Source organism: Indicator indicator, chromosome 2 (genome assembly GCF_027791375.1).
Source record: "Indicator indicator isolate 239-I01 chromosome 2, UM_Iind_1.1, whole genome shotgun sequence".
In the NCBI taxonomy this organism is placed as follows: Eukaryota; Metazoa; Chordata; class Aves; order Piciformes; family Indicatoridae; genus Indicator; species Indicator indicator.
This window is the reverse complement of record NC_072011.1, coordinates 33,657,331-33,679,670: the sequence shown is the minus strand read 5'-3', so window position 1 is coordinate 33,679,670 and position 22,340 is coordinate 33,657,331. Positions and strand designations below refer to the sequence as shown.

Sequence of the window (22,340 nt, the reverse complement as noted above, 5' to 3'; positions counted from 1 at the left end):
TGCCCAGGTGGCCAAGACAGCCAATGGCATCCTGGCCTGCATCAGGCATAGTGTGGCCAGCAGGAGCAGGGAGGTCATTGTAGCCCTGTACACAGCACTGGTTAGGCCACACCTTGAGTACTGTGTCCAGTTCTGGGCCCCTCAGTTTAGGAAAGATGTTGAATTGCTGGAGCATGTCCAGAGAAGGGCAGCGAGGCTGGTGAGAGGCCTTGAGCACAAGCCCTATGAGGAGAGGCTGAGGGAGCTGGGACTGTTTAGCCTGGAGAAGAGGAGGCTCAGGGGAGACCTCATTGCTGCCTACAACTACCTGAAGGTAGGTTGTAGCCAGGAGGGGGTTGGTCTCTTCTCCCAGGCAACCAGCACCAGAACAAGAGGACACAGTCTCAAGCTGTGCCAGGGGAGGTTTAGGCTGGAGGTGAGGAGAAAGTTCTTCACAGAGAGAGTGGTTGGCCATTGGAATGGCCCAGGGAGGTGGTGGGGTCACCATCCCTGGAGGTGTTCAAGAGGGGATTGGACATGGCACTTGGTGACATGGTTTAGATAGTCATGAGGTTTAGGGTGACAGGTTGGACTCGATGATCTTTGAGGTCTCTTCCAACCTTCTTGATTCTATGATTCTAATGTTTACCTCAATGCATGTTGTGCTTGTCCAGCTGAAACTGAACATGCTCAAAGTTTACATTACAAAACACAGTAGGTTTGCAAAGTCTATCCAGATTTTTATAGTCACACTTGCACGCGAGAATAGAAAAACCCCAAGTACAGGGTACTGTCATGCACAGATTAACCAAGGAACACCTGACAGCTATGACCGCCTCCCCCCCACCCCCGACCCAGTGCAAGGTCCTGAAAGACTCTGCACAAAGGGCCGAGGCTTGCTGGGAGCTGAAAAAGATTAGCTTGATGCCCCGTGGATATTAGCTGGTGCCTCCAGGCCCAGAAGTCCTTTTGTTGCTTGGAGAACTCGGTCCTTGGACTAATTAAGAAATCGACAGCAGCACAACAAATCACAGGATATAACTGGAGTTCTGCTATGGAGACAGGGGGTTCTCTTCACACAGAAGCAGCCCAACAGTCAGATCTTTTCCCCTTAGCCTGGGACCACATCAAAGCAGACCCTGCCCCACCTTGGTGAGTGTATATGTATATATCTTAGGTACCCGTGGGGAGATTTTCCTTTTCTGAGTAAGTGTGTGGACATTCTGGTTCATCTCTCCAAACAGTTTAATTAGTTGTGCAACAGTATTTTCCATACTGACATGCGAATCTGTAATTTGTGTTGGAAGGAGAACAGATTAATTACAAATCCACAGCTTTCAGGTAGTTGTTGCTGTTTGTTTTGTGGGTGCCTCCACTACAGAACATCACACCTGCGATGAACCGTGACCATGACAGTGTTAACAACCCTGTGTTCGAGACCTCTACTCGAAAGATCAGAAAGACTTATGTAACCACAGCAACATACAATGATTTTCTTGTTTACAAAAATGAAGATGCAGAAATTAGGCTAAAAAGTCATAAGAAAATTGGCTGTTAGGATTTCTTTCTGAATTTTTGTTAATGTATCAGTGACAGAAAAAACTCACCACACTGGATCTGGAAGTACTAAAAAAATCCATATTAGGAATTGACAAACAAAGGCACACTGCACTTAGAGCAGAGTATCAATTTAGGCAACCTGGATTTGTGTCCCATTCAAAGAGACTTGCAAGGTGGCAGCTTGTACCTGTTAAAGCACAGCATACCTCTTTCACGGGAGGAAGCAAAGAGTGGTAAATGCTACTCAGAATCCTGCTGCTAGCAATTTTCCTAAAATTGTCTGAAGAGAATTTTATTGGGTACTAACAGAACCACTTATGTAACTTCTTACATTTTAATAGATACAAAAAATATCGCATTTATTATTTACATCTAATGAACTGAGATGTGAAACCAGATCATCATCCAGGGCACTGTATGATACTGAACTGTTAAAAGAACTGTATTTTCCCATTAGTTAAAAAAGCTATCCATCAGCTAGATCACGTCTTGATTGAAAACAGATACTTATGGAACTTGAAAATAGGGTACAGTTCAGTTACTGGATGTTCTTACCTCCATGTCTTCCTTAACTTGCTCTTGCTGATCTCTTAATTCACCAAAAGCATCAATAATTAAACCTAGGGTTTAAGTTAAAATGATAGTTCATGTTCAACAACAGAATTGTGCCAAAGAATATTCAGAAATGCAAGGATAACTCTGACAAAAAATATTAAATGAGAATCTTGTGCAGAAATAATAGAAGCCACTATGCATTCCAAAGACCATAAAACCAACTCGATAAATGAGGAAATACGAGCAAGTAAAAAATGGCTACAAGTAACATGGCTGGCAGTACCATTTGGAATTATAAAAAAAGGACAAGCAGACTTCTGTTTTATTCACAGTCCTCTAATCTTGATTCAGTACATGAAGACACACGTGGTTTTACAGTGATGAAGGCTTTACTATAGAGTGAATATTATTGTAAATTTAACAGAGTTCAGGGATTAAAAGGGGCCCAGAACTCTGTGTATCCTCTCTCATTATGGTTGTCATGTAGCACAAGGTTCCACTGTGAGAGCTCTACAGAAGGAGTTACTTCACTGACATACAGAAAGTAGAAAAACTTTCACAGGCTCTACAACTAAGATTACAACTTCTTTATGATTCTCCCTTTGTTTACACCAAAACAAACAGGACTAACTCTACAATCATTATTGACACTACAGTGCTGTAAAACTGATGAATATCGGATGATAATTATACTCAAAGCTTGACAGCTAAGGCCTCTAATCTTCAGCCACTCACAAACTGAAGAAACAAATAGTATGAGATATGCCACTTCAGGTGATAAAAAATTTTGCACCCTCCTGAAGACCCTTCAAAACCTTGTTGCTTGAGTAAGAGTTATAAACAATTTAACACAAGCTCCGAGGCACCTTGTAGGAAGTGGTGTCAAAATCATCATAAGCTGGCAGACAGAAAGCCATAAGGTATCACTCTTTGTAACATCAACTGGACCTAACAAAATTCATTACGTATTTCTCAAAAATCAAGAATATATTTCTGTTGATTTGTGCAAACTTTAATTGAAGGTGATCTTCTGGGCATTATTGACAATATTTTGAAAGTATAATGTGTAAACAGACAGGGCTTGACATATTTTAAGGAATAACTGTAAACATCATTAATACAAACATGAGAGAAAAAAATCCTGACTTCCCAAAATTCAGTGTCCACCATCCAGATTATAACAGTGAGACAGACTACCACTCAAACTGTTTAACTCAAATCCAGAAGCTAGGCTAACAGCAGGTGACTTTCATTTTTTCATTAACCAGGATACACTAAAGTTGTTTCATATCAAGTACCTTTCTTACTCTTTGACATTGTTCAAATAAGCAAGAATCACACCAAACAGAAGGTTTTATGGAAGAAAAGATTAATCCTCTGAAAGCTGTGTCCCAATTTTCACATCACTACCATTAATCTGAAGATTTGTCAGGCAGTCAAGAACATCAGATGCTGGCAGAGGGAACAGTGACAGCACCTGCCACTGATTTTGTCCACATAGGCTCACAAAGTGTGGGTCATGTTGAAAGAATTTTAAGGTATGCCACAAAATTACTAATCATTTACTAATCACTTCTCTTTCTGATCATTTACAGGAGGCTTTTAGAAAGGGTGATAAGAAGACAGAAACTGTAGTGACATCAGTATTCTCACAGCAAAGAACTTTTTGATTTCTCTGATCCAGTTAGAGCCTACTGATTTTACAGAGACCGGGAAGAACAGCATGCAGATAAAAAACAGCTGGGGATGATTTACTATACAAATCTGTGCTTCACAATCTGTCTTGGTGTCCTGATTGAATCTTAGATGCATAGTTACTGTAGCACTGAGACTTTTATGCAGCTAAATAATGCTTTCAGTCTCACCACGGGATACAAACATATACCTTGAATAATTGCAAGCAGGATGACAATCACAAAGAAGAAGAAAGTGATGTCAAAGATGATCCGATAGATTTCATATTCATCTCCTGCTGGATCCTCTATTTCATCACCAATGCCTCCACCTGCACGTACTCCAACATACATGTGAAACATGTAGCACTAGGAAACACAAAACAAAAGGATAGAAACTTTGTCTGCAGCTAGACGTAAAAATATCCATTGCTGCAAATTCAGTAACTGGCATAACTGGTTTATTCTCTACCAACCACACTATGTCATTTATTTCTAGCAGGTTCTTTTTCTTTGAGGTTTTGCATATTTCAGAGGGAGATGAAATGATACTGCACAGCTCAGGCTGCAGGATTTCATGTTCTGTCATTAATGTTGCAGTTCAAAATGATGATCAAAGGTTCAACTACTTTAAGCTCAGCAGTGCACCATAACTCACATACAATTGTTTGAGTACTGTGTGAACAGGAAATACTATCACTGCCATAGTAATCTCCTTTTCCATTTTCCTAGCTCAAAAGTTAATGACTTCCCCATCTTTGGTATTTCAAACAAAAATTAAAAAACAAAAACCAACAAAACCAATCAAAACCCCATTGAGAATGTTTATGGAAAGGACAGGCTAATGACAGAAAAAATTGAGTCTAATACTGTGAAATTATGAAGTGAAAAGTATAGGAGGCCTCTCAGTACAATTATGAGGGATTCTGACAATGCAAAATTTCAGTTTATCATGCTGCAATTTAATATAAGATTACAATATCATTCTCAGAGGTCTGAAAAAGAAGACCGTTTCTTTTCTTTTAAGTAGCTTTGCAAACTACAGGTCCAGGTTTCTCACATCCTATCAAAATGTAGTGATGATAATAACAATAACTCCTAAAACCAAGCCATAAAACTTCTAACCAATCAATTCTTTTATTTTTAACATACCTCCAATATCCCTTATAAGAAATTGATATAGAAACACATGATGCTGAGTGACCAATGGCTGAAAAAACATAACCATTTTTAGAGATAGTCTTTATTTCAGTATTGAAAGTCAATCATTTACTTAATGAGTGAATGTTAAGAAGTTGTAGAAGTTATTTTTCTATTTCTAAAATGAAAAAGTATAGAGAATAAAACAAGTCTTATTACTTTTACAAAAGATAACCCTGATTTTATAGCATATCACATTGGTTTTATTTATATTCATTTCTATGTTATATTAATTTTTGACTCATTCAGGAGATCTCTGGTCCAAATCGTGTTCGAAGCAGAGTCCACTATGAGATCAAAATTGCTCTGGGATTTACCCAGTCAGGTCATTACTACCTCCTAAGGAAGGAAACTGCGTAACTTCTCTATTGCTGGCTAATGATATGAACAGAAACAAGTGTGATGGTTTGAAACTGTCTTTTTAATTTTTCCTTGCAAAGTTCAGAACAGAGAAAGTGAAAGAATGTAAATAAGTCACTATTGGGTGTAAGAAAGCAAAATAACGATTGTTCTAAACACTTCCATTGGATAGATAGAAATGTTTAAGAACTATTACCCAAAACAAAGTGGGCACTCTGCACATTCTGCGTTCGGCAGTGGGGGCAGTTGCTGGGCTGTCTGGCTGCTGTTTCTCCTTCTCTTCTGGCTGAAGATAACACACTGACCTTGGCAGCTAAGTTAACAACTTTCTGCTTAACTAACTCTGCTTCTCTGTCCAGGGGGGTCTGGGGGGAAGCTCCTGGGAGAGAGAGGCCCCTTTGGGAGGGTCCCCTTGGGGGGAAGCAAAGGGAGATCGGTTGTGCTTTTTCTGTTGATTGTATATATTTGTGAATGTTGTGAATTTTGTATATTTGTACATATTCATTGCATTTCACTGTAGATTTTAGACTCTGCTTGTAAATACAGCTTTTCATTTGCTTCCAGACTGAGCTAGCCTGGTTATTGTTGGTGGGGGGGGAATTTCAGCTCACACCGACACAACAAGTTTAAGAAAAAACTTTACAAAGCAAAATAAGACTTACTGTTAGCATATCATCACATTTCATGTCTGGCATATCACCATCTTCACTCTTGTTGTAGAACTTGCGGAAAAAATTGAATGCCACTACTGTATACAAGTATACTACTACTGCCAGTAATCCCACTGTTAGGACAAGCTGGAAAACAAAATTATAGAAGTGGATACAATACTACCATGGAATTGCATTATACAGTTTTCATTGCAAAAAGAGAAGGAAAGCAACAATAATCTATATGTACTATCAGAAGGAAAACTTCATTTACTTTTTCTCTCTCTCTTTACACGTCTTTGTAATATTTGATAATATAGCTGCATATTTTCATGTAAAGATTTAGCTTCTTTCCTTTGGAAGGAAAACCAGGCTTCAGAAACAAAGACAAATTCTATAAAATCCAGTAGATTCATACAAAGTCAAACACTTCAGTAGCATCATATAAAACTCACACAATCAGACAAAAAAATCTAAAAGTTTATTACATAATAGTAATAACACTATTTCATGTCACCTATTATATAGCTGAAATATAGTATTCCTAACTAACTTAATACTGAAACAATTCTGCTTACCTCTGTGAAATCACACACAAAACAAACTGTTCCTAGTATTTTAATATCTACCATAGAGAAATAGCAACAAATATCCTACTGCTCAACTGCAGCAACATAAACTTTTCCTTGAACTTTGTGGAAAGTAGCTGGAAGTGAACTGCGATATTCTGCAAAGTGGTATTTTACTTGCAAAACTGCCAGACCTGAAAGCTTCCTTCTCATAAATAATGCCTTCTTATTTCATAGATAATTTGCTAAAACTTCAGGGCCATTTTTAAAAGGTAGAATACTTAAATAACTTTTATTTCAGGTGCAGATTTGCAATCTTGCTTTTTCGTTCTTTTAAGAAATTAAAATTAGGAATTTTTAAAATTCTGCTCTTTTAAGGGCAAAGAATGTATTATAATGATTTCTGTAACTTGTAAAGACGCAGTATTTGTTCCACAAATTAAACTTAGTTTGTGATTAAAGAAATGATATCTTATCAAAGAGATTAATATCTCAGTCCTCTCATAGAAAGAGTAACTGGGTCTCAACCGGACCTTTCTTTAGATGAATCTTTAAAAATAATTAAACAGTAACTTTATGAAAGAGTTTCATGCAACAGAGAGTGATTATCATGCATTGTAGTCCTGTATTCTTATGCTTATAAATTCTATTTGCTAGATTCCCTACTAACCCATGCTCTAAATCCTATGGTGAAAGAACAATTCTGTTGTCAATCTACCTAGATGCTCAATTAAGTTATGAAGTGATCTTTCCTGTGTATTCCTTAAGTATAAAAGCTAAAAAGAGATGACTGTGGATACCTGCTTGCCGTTGTGGGTCACCGATGACAGGATAGTTCGTAAGGTTTTGAATCCCATTGCAATGTCAAGGAGATGAGCAGCAAAGAAAAAATTGTTGTAATGGCCAAGGACTGACATGGTCATGTACCACGCTAGGTAAAGGAAAGACTAACAGAAAAAATAAGTACATCACAAAATAAAACTTACGGCTATTATCTTTAACTTAATTCAAAAACACTAAAGAAAGGCAGAAACTGCTTGAATATGCTTTTCTTTATAAAGAAAACAATTTTATTTTTTTACATAGAATTTGCTGTTTTGATTGTTGAAGTTCTCTTTGCACAAAAATATGAAATCAGCAAACACAGATTTCACAAGACATGGTCAAAACTGACATTCTAAATTTCAGTTTGTAAAAACTAACTTTGAAATTGCTAAATCCTTGTTTGAAATTGATAAATCCTTGTTTGCTAAATCCATGTTTTTCTGATGTAAATGATTTTTTTTCTTTAGGAAATTCCAAATAATTACTTAAAAATATTAAAGGCTTAAGGTGGTTAATGCCAAATTAAAGGACTCTGCAAGAAACAAAAGTAATTTTATGATTAACTGAAATTACTAAAATTACTACTTATATGTTTAAGTATTTTACTAACTATTACTACAAATGCTAATTTCCTCTTTTCCTCTATCATTTGTTTTTTCTTGGGCTTCAAGACACATACTTATTTATATAAGAAATTATAGTCACTCCCTTGAGAAAAAAAAAACAACCCTCTAGTCTTTAACAAAATCTAATTCTTTACAGATGATGCTTTCTGAAGACCTGTTCCACTCTTCCTGTCTAAAGTCAGATTTCATTCTCTGGCACTTCTAGTTCCAAAACTGTTTGTTCCCCAACTAGTTTTTCCAATAGGCAAGTGATAATCACAAGACTCTTAATTGTACAATCAGTTACTTCTTAAACTACACGGTATTTTAACAGTGAATCTTATTTATCTTTTATTCTTGCTTTTAAAAGACATTTTATGTTTCCAAATTATTAAAAACCACCCTCTTTCTGTGTCACATCATACTATTATCAACTTCAGTGACACATTTTAGCAAGTACACATACACTGACTACACCATTGTGATTGTGTAGGAATATTCAAGTATTTATAAAGTTTATGAACAATTAGAACATATATTGTCTGTTGCTTATTGCTCCTGAATAAAGCATATCAGAAGCAGGGTGGGAACTGACTGAGCTTCTACAGTACCTCGTGCTTCCCTTTGCAAGGATGTAAATATATATATAAGTGTGTGTATATATATATATATATATATGTATATTCTGATAACTTACATTATCAGTGAAAACAACTCCTAATTTCCACATCTGATACTTTACATCAATGGAATTTAGCCTGTAAAAATAAATAAATACATGCATTTTATATCAGGACAGAATAGAAAAATATGCAACACAATCTGCAGGAAGCATATTGTCACAGAAACACAGGAGACAACAGCTGATGCTGAAATACATCAGAACCTTGTTGTAATTCACACTTTTAACCTGGAATGGACCTGTCCAAAAAAAAAAAATACATACTGGTTTGTATTCATCAGACCTAATGCTGATCAACGTCTACAATGTTATCATATACATACAAGTGAAATAAACTGTCTTTATAATCCATGGAGGAAAAGAAGTTTTGCTATTAATTTGAATGTGACCCAGCTAAGTCTAAATAGCTGTTACAAAAGATCAGAGACTTTGCACCCATACTGCCATTTTTTTACTGTTAGATATGAAAGCATACCTTGAGTGACACAAGTAGATGACAAAGAGAGACACTGAAGTAAAATGAATCTCAGAGCTTCTGTCCTTTGCTTTACCCATTGATATTAGGAACAAATATGAATGAAAGATAAATGTATATTATTAGAAGCTTTTGCAGAAAGGGACCTGGGGTTCTTGGTAGAATGCAAGTCAAGCCTAAACCAGCAATGCAAAGAAGGCTAATGGCACCCTGGTGCTTCATGAGGAGCACTGCTAACAGGTTGAGGGAGGTGATACTTCCCCTCTAATTAAGCACTTCTAAAGCCCCATCTGGAGTGCTAAGCCCAGGTCTGGGATCCCAGTTTCATATGCAGTTTTTGGTGCTTGGTTACACTAGCCAGTTAGCTTCTACTGCTGCAATCCTCTCTTCAAAAATTGTGTTGTACAGACCGATATTGTAAACTATTCTCTCCAAATTTTCCCCTTTTATTTCTTTAATACCTTTACATATTAATTCTCCTCTTACTCTTTCAACACAAATAATTGTTTCAACTTCTGGCTGTATTTTTTGCACTAAAATAAACCCCATTAATTTCCTTGAGACACTGGAGTTTCTTCCTCTATAGAGACATGATACAACGAACTTAGCAAACAAGATATATACCATTCTTGCTTGTAACTGTATCTTGTCCTTCTCAGTTTTTGACTTTCTTTTTGGAAATGTTTGGATCATCTGTATTATATTGAAACTGGGAAAAAAATTAATTCCAAACCTGGATCACAATTCAGGAACAAATACAAATAATAACATTAAAAATGTCATCTGTTTTAATTTTACCCTTAAAATGTGAGTGATTTCAGTGTTGTGAAATACATGAGCTTCTGACAATAACTAAACAAGTAGAAATAATGCTGACAGATGTTATATTGCCATATACGAAAGCACAGAGTGCTTCTGTGCCAGACAGACAGAATACCTCAGGCCTCAGACAGAATACCAAGAGTTAAACCCTATTCTATCAAGGTCTGATTTGCAAAATTCTTGCTTGTATAGCCAGAGCCACTGAATACATCAAATTAATAGTTTCATTTGAATGTTACACTCCTAAAGAACACTTGCCATCAAAACACCAAACTCGTACTTGAATTGTATGCAAGAGTGTTTCTTCTTTAATACAACCAAAATTTAACATCATTTTTACACATAAAACTAAAAGCCAAAAGTCTCAAGTTGAATTTTCTCTATATAATAGTATAAACACTAAATAAAGTGGAGCTACTGTAATTGGCATTATATCTAACTTAGATCAAGACCTCTACTCCAAATAGTCTACAGTCTATTTCAATTAAGACTTCTTTTTTCCCTGTGAAGTGTATTAGGCTACTCAAATAAAAAGGGAAAAGCAAAAGAAATGTAGTAGAAGTTTTCTGATTTATGAAGGATTTGACCCTTCCTCTCAAATTTATATAAAGCACATCTTTCACACATCCATTTTACTTCTATGTAGGAAATGCTTAAATGATACAATAACTCATTTAGGTATTTTTTTTCACCCCTTATTCACAACTTGCACAAGACTACACATTTAGCTCAAATGTGGTAAAAGAGTACAGTTTTATTATTAATGCTCTGTAAAGACAAAAATAAGAACAGAGACTAAAGGTGAATACTAGAGTCTACTATCTAGTTAAATAAGATTCAGTAGACTTCAGTTTTCTTTTTTACCATTTCATTTGTTTAGGTTTCTTAGCTATGCAAAGCTAACAATTTACAAGGTTAGCAAATCTAAAACTCATAATGTGGCACGAAACTTTTTGAAATAGTGAACTATTTAAATACATGTTTATAAACTTAAATACATATACTTTTAAAATACTAAAGACTGCATCTGTGAGCTGAATGGATCTCCCAGAGCTTAAATATAACAGTGCAGTGAGGATTTTCTTATGCAGTGTCTAAGTGGGATGGGCAGGAGCTTCTGAAGGACTATGGTCACTTGCAAGTAAGGGTGCTTCTAGTTCCTTGCAGAAAGACAGAAGGAAGGAAATCCTAGATTATTTTCTGACAGGAAAGAAAAAGAAACAGTAGGAGCAACAGGTCAAGGAGATAGAAGAAAAACCTGGTTCATTTGTATTGGCAATGAAAATGCTATATGCTGCATTTCCCTTCCATGTTGAGAAAAACATTGACATGTTCAGTCTGGTCTCAGTCTGGATCACAAGAAGAAGCAGAGACACTAGAGTTAGGAGCTACATGAGGTCATGCCATTCTTTTTCTTTTTCTCCCAAAATGGTGCATTCAGGGTTCAACTCAAGTGCTTTTCTCACCTTTCTCTTCATTGCACTGTAAAGACGTTTCAAATATTGAATCTGGAATATGCCTATATTTTAGTAGGTTCATTAGTGTACATTTTTGAAACTAGTAAAAAGTGGATTCCTGAAGCATATGAATTTTATGGAAATGGTTCTGTAAATTTCTGTCATAGCTGTTTATTTTCCCACAGCATATTCATCTCTCATAAGTATAGAATGACTGTTCCAGGAAGAACATGAAAGATGGATGAGGTTGCAATTTTATTTATGTTTTTACTGTATATAACAAGGACTAGACATTAGAAATGTAACAAAACACTGATGATCTTCAGGTCTAATTCTGAATTAAGTATTTCATCAGCCTTCTCCAACTGCTTCATTCTGGTCTGCTAAAATATATTCTATCTATTTGAACATATAGGAAAAAAAATATTGCAGTGCTTTAAAAAAACAAAAGATGTCCGTTCCCTAAGAAGGAAAATGAATGCAATCACTCTGAATGTCTGGGAGCTGTTTTTCATGTTGGTCTGACAAATGATAGGCAAATACACAGTTTAGGGAAAATAAATTATAAAAATACATGAAGACTAATTATCCTAGGTTTTACTGGCTAGTATAACTTAAATTTCGTTCATCACCTCTTTATAATCAGAACACACAGTATCAATTTTGCCCATTCTTTACAGCTGAGCTCAACTGAGAGAGCTATGAAAAGGCATTTCCAGCCCAGCTGTAATGACACCATCAAAAGCATGGGAGTGTGATGCATTCAGGCAGCTGATCACTAAACTAAATGTTCCTACATTAAAAACAGCAGTGTCACACATATATGTTGTACATAATGACAAACATTCACTACTACATTCAATTTAAGAGAGAGAAACATAAAAGATTAATGAGAAAATTCAAAGCTGAATGACAAACTTTGAATACCCCAAACAACAACAAAAACATCTGAATGAAAAAAAAAAACAATCATACAAACAAATCAGAAGCAAATGCTTACACAGCAGATAAGGAGCTATCCTTCTTTGGTTTCTTCTTTTCTCGAGCATCACTGAAATCGAGAGCAGCTTTGTCCATTCCTAGTAACTCACTGATCCTGTCACGGCCATAGAACTCACCATATTTATCCATAACCTAAAGTTAGGAGGAACATTCAAGAGAAGCAGTTGAGTAGACCAGCTATTTTGGTTTCTGAAGACTGGGTTTAGCATACATCATCTTTTGCATCTGTTTTTTTCCATCTGTCTTATCAGTTTGTTTTTTTTTTTTTTTCTGCTCAACTGCAATCAATTCAATAGAGGCCAGATGTGGGTGTCAAAGATAAGATGTTGTTACTTATTTAATGAAACAGGAAGAGGAAAATAATCCAGTAGAAGTAGCATAATTAAGCAATATCATCACTGACAGAAGCAAACAAACAAAAAAAACCCACAAAAAACCCCCAAACCAACCAAACAAAAACCAACCAACCAAGCAAAAAGAACCAAAGCAAAACAAAAATACCAAACGTAGAATCATTCAGGTTGGAAAAGACCCTTGAGATCATCAGGTCCAACCATAACCCTATTCTACCAAGTTCACCACCAAATCATATCACTAAGCACCAAATCTAAATGACCTTTAAACGTCTTTAAGCCACCTCCCTGGGCAGCCTGTTCCAATGCTTCACTGCTCTTTCAGTGAACATTTTTTTTCCTAATGTCTAGCCTAAACCTACCCTGATGCAGCTTGAGAATGTTCCCTCCTGTTCTAATTACCTGTGAGAAGACACCAGCACCTACGTCTCGGTGTTGTCCTTTCAGGTAGTTGTAGAGAGTGATAAGGTCTCCCCTCAGCATCCTCTTCCTCAAGCTAAACAGTCCCAGTTCCCTCAGCCACTCTTGGTGGCTTCGTCAGCTTAGTACCCACTCCAGCACCTCAATGTCTTTCTTGTACTAAGGTGCCCAAAGCTGAACACAGTACTCAAGGAGTGGCCTCACCAGAGCTGAGTACAGGGGGACAATCACTTCCCTCCTACTCCTGGTCACACTGTTTCTGATACAAACTGGAATGCCATTGGCTTTCTGGGTCACCTGGACACTCTGCTGGCTCATATTCAGCCACTTGTCAATTAGAACTCCCAGGGCCCTTTCTGCTGGACAACTTTCCAGGCGCACTGCCCCAATCCTGCAGGGTTGCATGAAGTTGTTGTAGCCCAAGTGCATGAACTGACACTTGGCCTTGTTGGACCACTTACCATTGACCTCAGCACATTGATCCAAATTTCTCTGTAAAGTCTCCCTACCCTCAAGCAGATCAACACTTCCACCTAACTTGATGTCATCTACAAATTTACTGATGGTGCACTCTAACTCCTCATCAAGATCATTAATCCAGCTGACAGCTGGATTTAGCTCCATTGACCACCACTCTTCGAGCCTGGCCATCCAGCCACTGTTTTATCCTCCAAGCCATGACCAACCAGTTTTTATTAGGAGAATTCCATGGGAAACAGTGCCAAAGGCTTTAACAGAAGTCCAGGTAGACAATATGCACAGCCTTTTCCTCATCCAATGGGTAGGTCAGCTTGTCATAGGAAGAGATCAGGTTCATCAAGCTGAACTTGCTTTTCATAAACCCATGCTGACTGGGCCTGAATATCCCAACTACATGAAAAGCTCTGACTAAAATAAGAAAGGCAATTATTTGACCTTTGCTAGATATTCAAGAAAAATAAAAGCAAACAAAAAGCCCGTTACCAAAAAACCCAAAATACACACAAAAAACCTCCCTCAAACATAATTAATCTGTTTTAAAGGGTTTTTAAAATAATCTGAACATCTTGACTAGAAATTTCAGTTGTTTGCTGTCCTTTTTTTTTTTCTTTTAAGGAGAAGTGTTTCACATTGAAATAATCATGAAATTGTCTACACTAGTTAACAGGCTCTGCTGCACAATTTTATGATCATAATGAAACTATAATGCACACAGAATATGTAGGAATCAAAAGATCTTGAACAAAGTTACAGCTAAAACTCATTTTCAGTGAATTCATACTATCCCTCACCTCTTTCTTTCAAAATCTAACGTTTCAGAAGAAATGGAAATTGGGGTTTATTTGCTTTCATTCTCCCTGAACACATAGCTCCTTCCTATATATTATCTGTCTTTTCTCATTTTCAAAAGAATATTCAAAGAAATACAAAATTTACATAACAATACCATAATTGAATGACTTCTATAGGTGAGGTGGTTTTTTACCAGCTTTCTAATAAGCAATGCTTTAAATCTTTATTGTACTTTTACAAATTTTTAGAGACAAGCCTTCTTTGTCACATGCCTGAAAACAATGTTTCATGACTTTGGATCACTCACTAGAATAGACTGATCTAGGCAAACTTCCTTTATCAAGATGGTTGGACTAAATGATCTTTAGAGGTCCCTTCCAACCTCTACCTTTCTGTGTTTCTGTGATTTAAGAATATATATATATATATATATACACATACATATTTTTTCGCATATATATTTTCATTTATTTTCATATATACATATATGAAAATAGAATTTAAAAAAAATTCTATACTTGAGGTACTTAAATTCATGCCCAGCAATTGCTCAAAGTACCAAACCCTCTACACAATTTAAAGCCATGAACCTTTCTTTTTATTATGATCCTTCTTTGACCTACTACATTGACAGAAACAATGCAGAATTTTTTCTTTATTGAATATTCTGTGCAAGCTACTCCTTCCTCTTTGCTTAAACAGATACATATTTCTAACAACCTAAAATGTGAAAAAAATACTTCAACAGCAAAATGAATACAAAGTATTTTTTAATATATGTTGACCTAAAACTCCTATGAAGCAGAAGAGCTACAAAGCATTTAAAAGCATGTTTCCAAAAGTGTGATTCATAATTGGAATCGAGTGATCTGAAGGAGTGATAAATTTGATTGCATAGCATGAACGCTCTCAGTTGTGGCCAAATGAACTAGGAAGATTATTCTTGTTGTAAGATAGAGTACATACAAAAATGTTTATTTTCTAGAAGCAATATACCAATGCAAGAAGCATAGGGAATAAGCAGGATGAACTGGAAATCTGTGTGCAGTCGCAGGGTTATGATCTTGTTGCAATTACAGAGACATGGTGGGACACCTCCCATGACTGGAATGTGGTTATGGATGGCTATGTTCTTTTCAGGAAGGACAGGCTGACAAGGCGAGGTGGTGGAGTTGCTATGTGAATAAGCAACTGGAATGTGTTGAGCTCAACCCAGGGGGAGATGATAAAAACATTGAAAGCTTAGGGGTAAGAGTGAAGGGACGTACAAACATGGATGATACAGTTGTGGGGGTTTACTACAGACCACCGAACCAGGAAGAAGCTACTGACAAGGCCTTCTACAGGCAGCTGGAAGTAGCCTCAAGATCAATTGCCCTGGTGCTTGTGGGTGACTTCAACCACTTGGATATTAGTTGGAAAGATCACACAGCCAAGCACAAAGAGTCCAAAAGGTTCCTGCAGTGCATTGATGACAACTTTCTCCTACAACCAGTTGAAGAACGAACAAGGAGAAGTGCAATGCTGGACCTGATATTAACAAACAAACAAGAACTGATTGTAGATGTCAAGGTTGGGGGTAATCTTGGTTGCAGTGACCATGACATGTTGGAGTTTAATATCAGTAGACAAAGAAGCAGGGTGATAAGTAAAATTTCAACCCTGGACTTTTAAAGGCCCAACTTTCGCCTCTTCAAGACTCTACTTGAAAATAACCAGTGGGCTAGGGCTCTGGAAGAAAGGGGGGCCCAAGAGAGCTGGTTGATGTTCAAACATTACCTCCTTCAAGCTCAAGAGAAATGTATTCCCTTGAAGAAAAAATCAAGCAAGGCAAGCACGAGACCTGCATGGATAAGCAAGGAACTCTTACTAAAACTCAAAAACAAAAAGGATGTTTACAATATGTGGAAAAAAGGACTGGTCAGTTGGGAGGATTATAGAGATGTAGCCAGAGAATGGAGAGATGCAACAAGGAAGGCCAAGGCCCTCCTGGAACTGAGTCTCGCCAGAGGGGTGAAGGAGAACAAGAAGAGTTTTTTTCAAATGATCAATGATAAAAGGAAGAGCAGGGAAAAGGTGGGCCCACTGCTGAATGAGAGGGGAGATACAGTAACTGATGATGCAGAGATGGCAGAGCTGCCACCTTTGCCTCAGTCTTCACTCCTAAGACCAGCCCTCAGGAACCTCAGTCTCTAGAAGCAAGGGAGCAGAACTGGAGGGATGTGGACATTGTGCTGATCAGTCAGGACAGGGTTAGAGATCTCTTGTATACCATCTGAAGACACACAAATCCATGGGCCCCAATGGGATGCATCCATGAGTGTTGAGAGAACTGGCTGATACTGTTGCTGAACCTCCCTCTGCCATCTCTGAAAAGTCATAGAGAACAGGAGAGGTGCCTGATGACTGGAAGAAAGCAAACGTCACTCCAGTCTTCAAAAAAGGCAAGAAGGAGGACCCAGGCAACTACAGACCAGTCAGCCTCACCTCCGTCCCTGGAAAGATGATGGAGCAGCTCATCCTGGAGGTCATCTCTAACCACATGGAAGACAAGAAGGTTATCAGGAGTAGCCAACATGGATTTACCAAGGGGAAAGCCTATCTAACTAACCTGATAGCCTTCTAGGAAGTTATGACCAAGTAGGTAGATGAGGGAAGAGTAGTGGATGTCATATATCTTGACTTCAGTAAAGCTTTTGATAACAGTCTCCCATAACATCCTCACAGAAAAGCTCAGGAGATGTGGCATAGATGGCTGGTCAGTGAGGTGGATTGCAAACTGGCTTCACAACATAGTTCCGAGGGTTGTCATCAGTGGCACAGAATCAACTTGGAGGTCTGTGGCAAGTGGTGTCACCCAGGGATCAGTACTGGGTCCAGTTTTGTTCAATATCTTTATCAACGACCTGGATGAGGGCATTGAGAGCAAGTTTGCTGATGATACAAAACTGGGGGGGTTGGCTGACACCCCTCAGGCTGTGCAGCCATCCAACGTGACCTGGACAGGCTGGAGAGCTGGGTGCAGGCAAACCTCATGAAATTTAATAAGGACAAGTGCAGGGTCCTACATCTGGAGAGAAATAACAACAGGCACTAGTACAGGTTAGGAGCTGCCCTGCTGGAAAGCAGCTCCACAGAGAAAGACCTTAGAGTGCTGGTGGATAGCAAGTTCTCCATAGAACAACAATGTGCCCTTGTGGCCAAGAAAGCCAATGCGATTCTGGGAATATATCAAGAAAAGTGTGTCCAGCAGGTCTAGGGAAGTTCTTCTACCTCTCTACTCTGCCCTGGTGAGAGCACACCTAAAGTGCTGTGTTCAATTTTGGGCTCCCCAGTTCAATAAAGACAAAGACTTGCTGGAAAGAATCCAACAGGGAGACACGAGGATGATTACAGGACTTGAGCATCTCCCCTATGAAGAGAGACTGAGAGCTCTGGGACTATTTAGTCTGGAGAAGACTGAGAGGGAATCTGATCAATATCTATAAATACCTGAGGGGTGGATGTCAAGTGGAGGGGGCCAGGCTCTTTTCAGTGGTTCACAGTGATAAGACAAGGAACAATGGGTTCAAACTAGAACATAGAAGATTTCACCTCAACATGAGGACAAACTTCTTTACAGTGAGGGTGACGGAGCACTGGAACAGGCTGCCCAGGGAGGTTGTGGAGTCTCTTTCTCTGGAGACTTGCAAAACCCACCTGGATGCGTTCCTGTGCAGACTACCCTAAGTGATCCTGCTCTGGCAGGGGGGTTGGACCTGATGATCTCTTGAGGTCCCCTCCAACCTCTAATATACTGTGATACTGTAATATGAGAAAACATTTGACATAGCAGTTCATAAGAAATGAAATTCAATAGTCTCAGTCTATGAAGGAGTATTTTTGAGAGATACGTTGTTAGGTTATGCAATAAAAGCTCATCTGCACATCCACAACGAACCACAGAGAGATAATGGTTGGGGACCAGTTCAAAGAATAATCTGCCCAGCTATTCTCAGGCCCATTACAGGAGCTAACAGCTCATTAAAGGCCCATCTCCTCAAGCCTAGAGGAGAACAGGGGTACCATGGCAGACAGGAACCCAAATTATAGTCTCCCAAAGAATGGACACCTACCCTGGTCCCTCCTGAATGTGGGATACTTTACAGGATGGCAAAGGAAAACATTTAGGTATTGCACAGAATTTACTGTGGTATGTTATATGAAGGAAGACAAGGTAGGGAAAGGGATGGATTTAGGTAATTTTGGGAGGAACAAGTACAGAAAAATAGAGTGGTAAGCAACAAAAAGGGACAGATGAACGTATATGATTTGCTGGTCAGTCTGGTTGTCTGACTACACTTTGTGTCTAAACAGCTCAGTTTGTCCTATTTTCTTGCTTGACTCCTGTCTTAGCCTCCCCTGGGTGAGGGATTTTCTATTCTGAGACAAAATAATTTACATACGTTGCGATATACATACAAAAATCTTTCACATAATTTTATGAATGTATTTGAGTTCCTGTTTTATTCAATAAGCTATATGTAGAAAAAAAAGTTGAAATAATAACTACCCAAACCATACAAAAGTAATTGTAAACAGGAGGTAAATAAGGAATTGCAAGCATTGTAAAATGCTAAATATGGGAATTTACACCAAATCCAAAGTTTTATTTCAAAGAAATATAGCCCATATTTCTCCAAACACAAAAATCACCATGCATTAAAACTTAACTTCATCTGTATATATATATTTTAAAATAAGTTTTACCTTTCTTTTCACAAATTTGTCCCAATAGTTATTTGGAAACGACCTGAGAATCAAGATGAAGAATATTACATTTTAGACAGTCATGAGAAGATGCAGTATTTGCTAAGACATCATTAAAATTACATACTGATTTTGTTTCTAAGAGGCAATTTGTTGTTGCTATCACCAGTTATTAATTTTTGTGGTACTTGAATGAAAGTTGCCAAATGGCATTCAGCCTACCATGCTAATGTGGCTGCGAAAGAGCAGCTGAGGTGATAACTGCAGATAGGGTTCTAAAGCAGTTGGATCACACAGTCCCACTGGGCAAACTCAGGACTTTAAATATATTCCTAAAGGACAGCCTTCAAGAGACACTAAATGACTAAATGATGCAAAGCACAGTTCACCCTCAAAATGACTGCAGTAAGCGTTTGTCACCCTGCTTGCCAGAAGATTTTTTTTTTCTTTTATAGAACAGAAATAATTTAAAAGCAAAAACCTGGAAATGAATAAGATTAAGAAGTAATAGCAAAAAATGACATAACAGATGTCTGTAATATTATTTATAACCTTGCTAGAAGTATGTCCCTCACAATTATTTCAGATGAGCTGGATGATCAACTACATAATTGTGGAGATTAAAGAATAATTCCTTGCAAAACTATGAAGAGACAAACTAGGTAAAAACTCACTGTGTGTTGATTACAAGTCTATCCCACTGTCCCTTAATATCATCTTCTGAAGGCTGTTCAGTTATATACAGCCCATCGAATTCCAATTTCCTCGCCACTTCCTTTTCTCTCTTAAAAATAACCAGTGGAACCTGCAGTTGAAAAAATATCAGGAATTATTTAAAATGCACTAACATGTCTGCAAATTATTCAGAAAAGCTGGCTGTTATGAAAAACTAAGTATGAATACTGAACAAAGCATGAATAGCATTGAAAAAATAAATTAAAAGACTTGACAGTTGTCTGGAACATTGTAAAGGTATAGAAGCACAAGAACCAGGTCAGTTGGAATCACATAACTAGACAGTACCGCACCGTTGTAAAAAGGTAGACAAAACCCTTGAAAAGAGATCTTTTAAGTAAAAATAGTTCCCCAGTGCTGCAGAGCTATTAGAGCTAGTCAAGTAAAGAGAGTTTAAAAAAAAAAAATTTGTCTGAATGCTTAGAAATTCTAGTTTCAAAATATACTCGTTTGGGATCACACCTTTGGATTGATTGCATTTTGATTCTCAGAGGTGTTAGAGACTGCCTTTCATTTGCTAAAGAATTCTTGAGGTTTCACAGTGAGAAGCAAAATGGTCTCACAGCACAGAGCAATAAAAGACTGGAAGCAGTGAAAAGAAAAAAAATTCTTAAATCGTATTCACATTCCATATACTTGACTTGTGCTCTGTAGTTCTTTGCAAGCAGTTAAGACATCTGAGCAGTAAGAATCAGACTTTACCCTCAACTCTCTTTGATCATCCGGATGACATTCACAAGTACATTAGGAGAAGGAAGATGTAACTCATGGTCTCTATAAAATAAATTTTTCTTAGAAATGTTTTATCAACAAAAAATAAACCCTACTCTTTCTGGAATTATTTCACAAGCCCTCAAAAATTCACACCCTGCATTAGTCACTGTGATTACATTACAGGTCAAGACTGGAGATAAGTATGCTGAAATAATAATACCAGCAGTTAGACCACTCAAGCAACACGATGATATTATTAGATACAATAACCATAGTTCCTATCTTATTTTCGGACAGCTAATTGAGAAAAATATAGTGGATTTAAAGTAGAGCAATCTCCAGCAGTGGACATATCCCCCACAGACCTGGACATAGGAAGATTTCTTATTTTGAAAGTGGTGTATCTCCAAAGACAGGGACTGAAGCCATATTTGGCCATTTCTTCAGGGTTTCAGAATTGGAAAAAAAGGCAATTGATTAAGGCAAATAATAGGCAAATAATAACAACAATAATGTTTTTCTCTTCTACCCAGAGAATAAATGTAGTTTGAAAAAAAAACATAATTTCTGTGTATATTTCTCTAACAGTGCTTCTTTACATCGTCCCTGAATCTGCTTAAGGAAAGTTGCTATGACTTTGTTCCAACTTACACTGCTCAGTGGATAAAAAAGCTGAGAGCTAGAAGAATAAACAACAATCAAATTTTCTTACTTTCAAACAGTAATACCCTATGATGCAGAAGAATGAGATGACTGTGTGTAGGATGGCCAAGATACGCAATGTGGGCTCCATGTAGCCACTGCTTTCTTGCAGGACATAATGCACTGCAATGACCCTTTCATCATCATCACTTTCCAGGCTGTTCACCTTGGTATCTTCACCAGCAGATAGCACAGGAACTTCCTTTTCTTCTGTTACAGCAGAGGTGGAGACCTGTGTAAATCATTTAATCTTAATAATGCAGCTGCATTTCTTTGACAGGATCTTTACACTGCTAAGTAGTGGAACTGACAAAAATTATACTAAGGAAGACATAATTGCAAGGAAAGATTTTTTTTTGCATACAAATGTCCACAGACCATATCTCACAGAGACCCTTTCATTTTGTTACACCAATCAGTGATAATCTGTACTTTCTTCCTTTTTTCACTCTCTGTCCCTGGTAGCAAACTTGGGACAGAGTTCAGCAAACATGCTGAATTTTATCACCTCAAATTCAGGAAAAGGCATAGCCCTCTTGGAAGAAACCAAATCAACTCCTGACATCCCTACATGCCTTTGATATGGTGCCCCACTACATCCTGCTTGACAAGTTGGAGAGATGGATTCAATGGGTGGGCTGTTCAGTGGATAAGAAATTGGCTGGATGGTCGCATTCAGAGGGTAGTGCTCAATGGCTTGAAGTCCAGATGGAGAGCAGTGACAAGTGGTGTCCCTCAGGGGTCTTTACTAGGACCTGTACTGTTTAATATTTTTATCAATGACATAGTGGGATTGAGTGTAGCATCATCAAGTTTGCAGATGACACCAAGCTATGTGGTGTTGTCAATACACCAGAGGGATGGGATGTCATTCAGAGGGACCTGGACAAGCTGGAGAGGTGGGCCCAGGTGAACCTCTTGAGGTTCAACAACAGCAAGTGCAAGGATCTGCATCTGGACCGGAACAATCCTCACTATCGA

General features: G+C 37.8%; 1 protein-coding gene across 1 annotated transcript in view; it reads right to left on the bottom strand.

Annotated features, from left to right (window-relative positions):
• Positions 1–22,340, bottom strand: part of RYR2 (ryanodine receptor 2) — a 294,938-nt gene that overhangs the window by 3,192 nt on the left and 269,406 nt on the right. The window contains exons 95-103 of the mRNA XM_054396845.1: positions 21,370–21,591; positions 19,883–20,013; positions 19,209–19,251; positions 12,413–12,546; positions 8,674–8,734; positions 7,347–7,493; positions 5,990–6,124; positions 3,980–4,136; positions 2,095–2,159 (exon numbers count right to left, since the gene is read on the bottom strand). Coding sequence (XP_054252820.1) covers positions 2,095–2,159; positions 3,980–4,136; positions 5,990–6,124; positions 7,347–7,493; positions 8,674–8,734; positions 12,413–12,546; positions 19,209–19,251; positions 19,883–20,013; positions 21,370–21,591 — 1,095 coding nt within the window. The remainder of the gene's footprint in view (positions 1–2,094; positions 2,160–3,979; positions 4,137–5,989; positions 6,125–7,346; positions 7,494–8,673; positions 8,735–12,412; positions 12,547–19,208; positions 19,252–19,882; positions 20,014–21,369; positions 21,592–22,340) is intronic.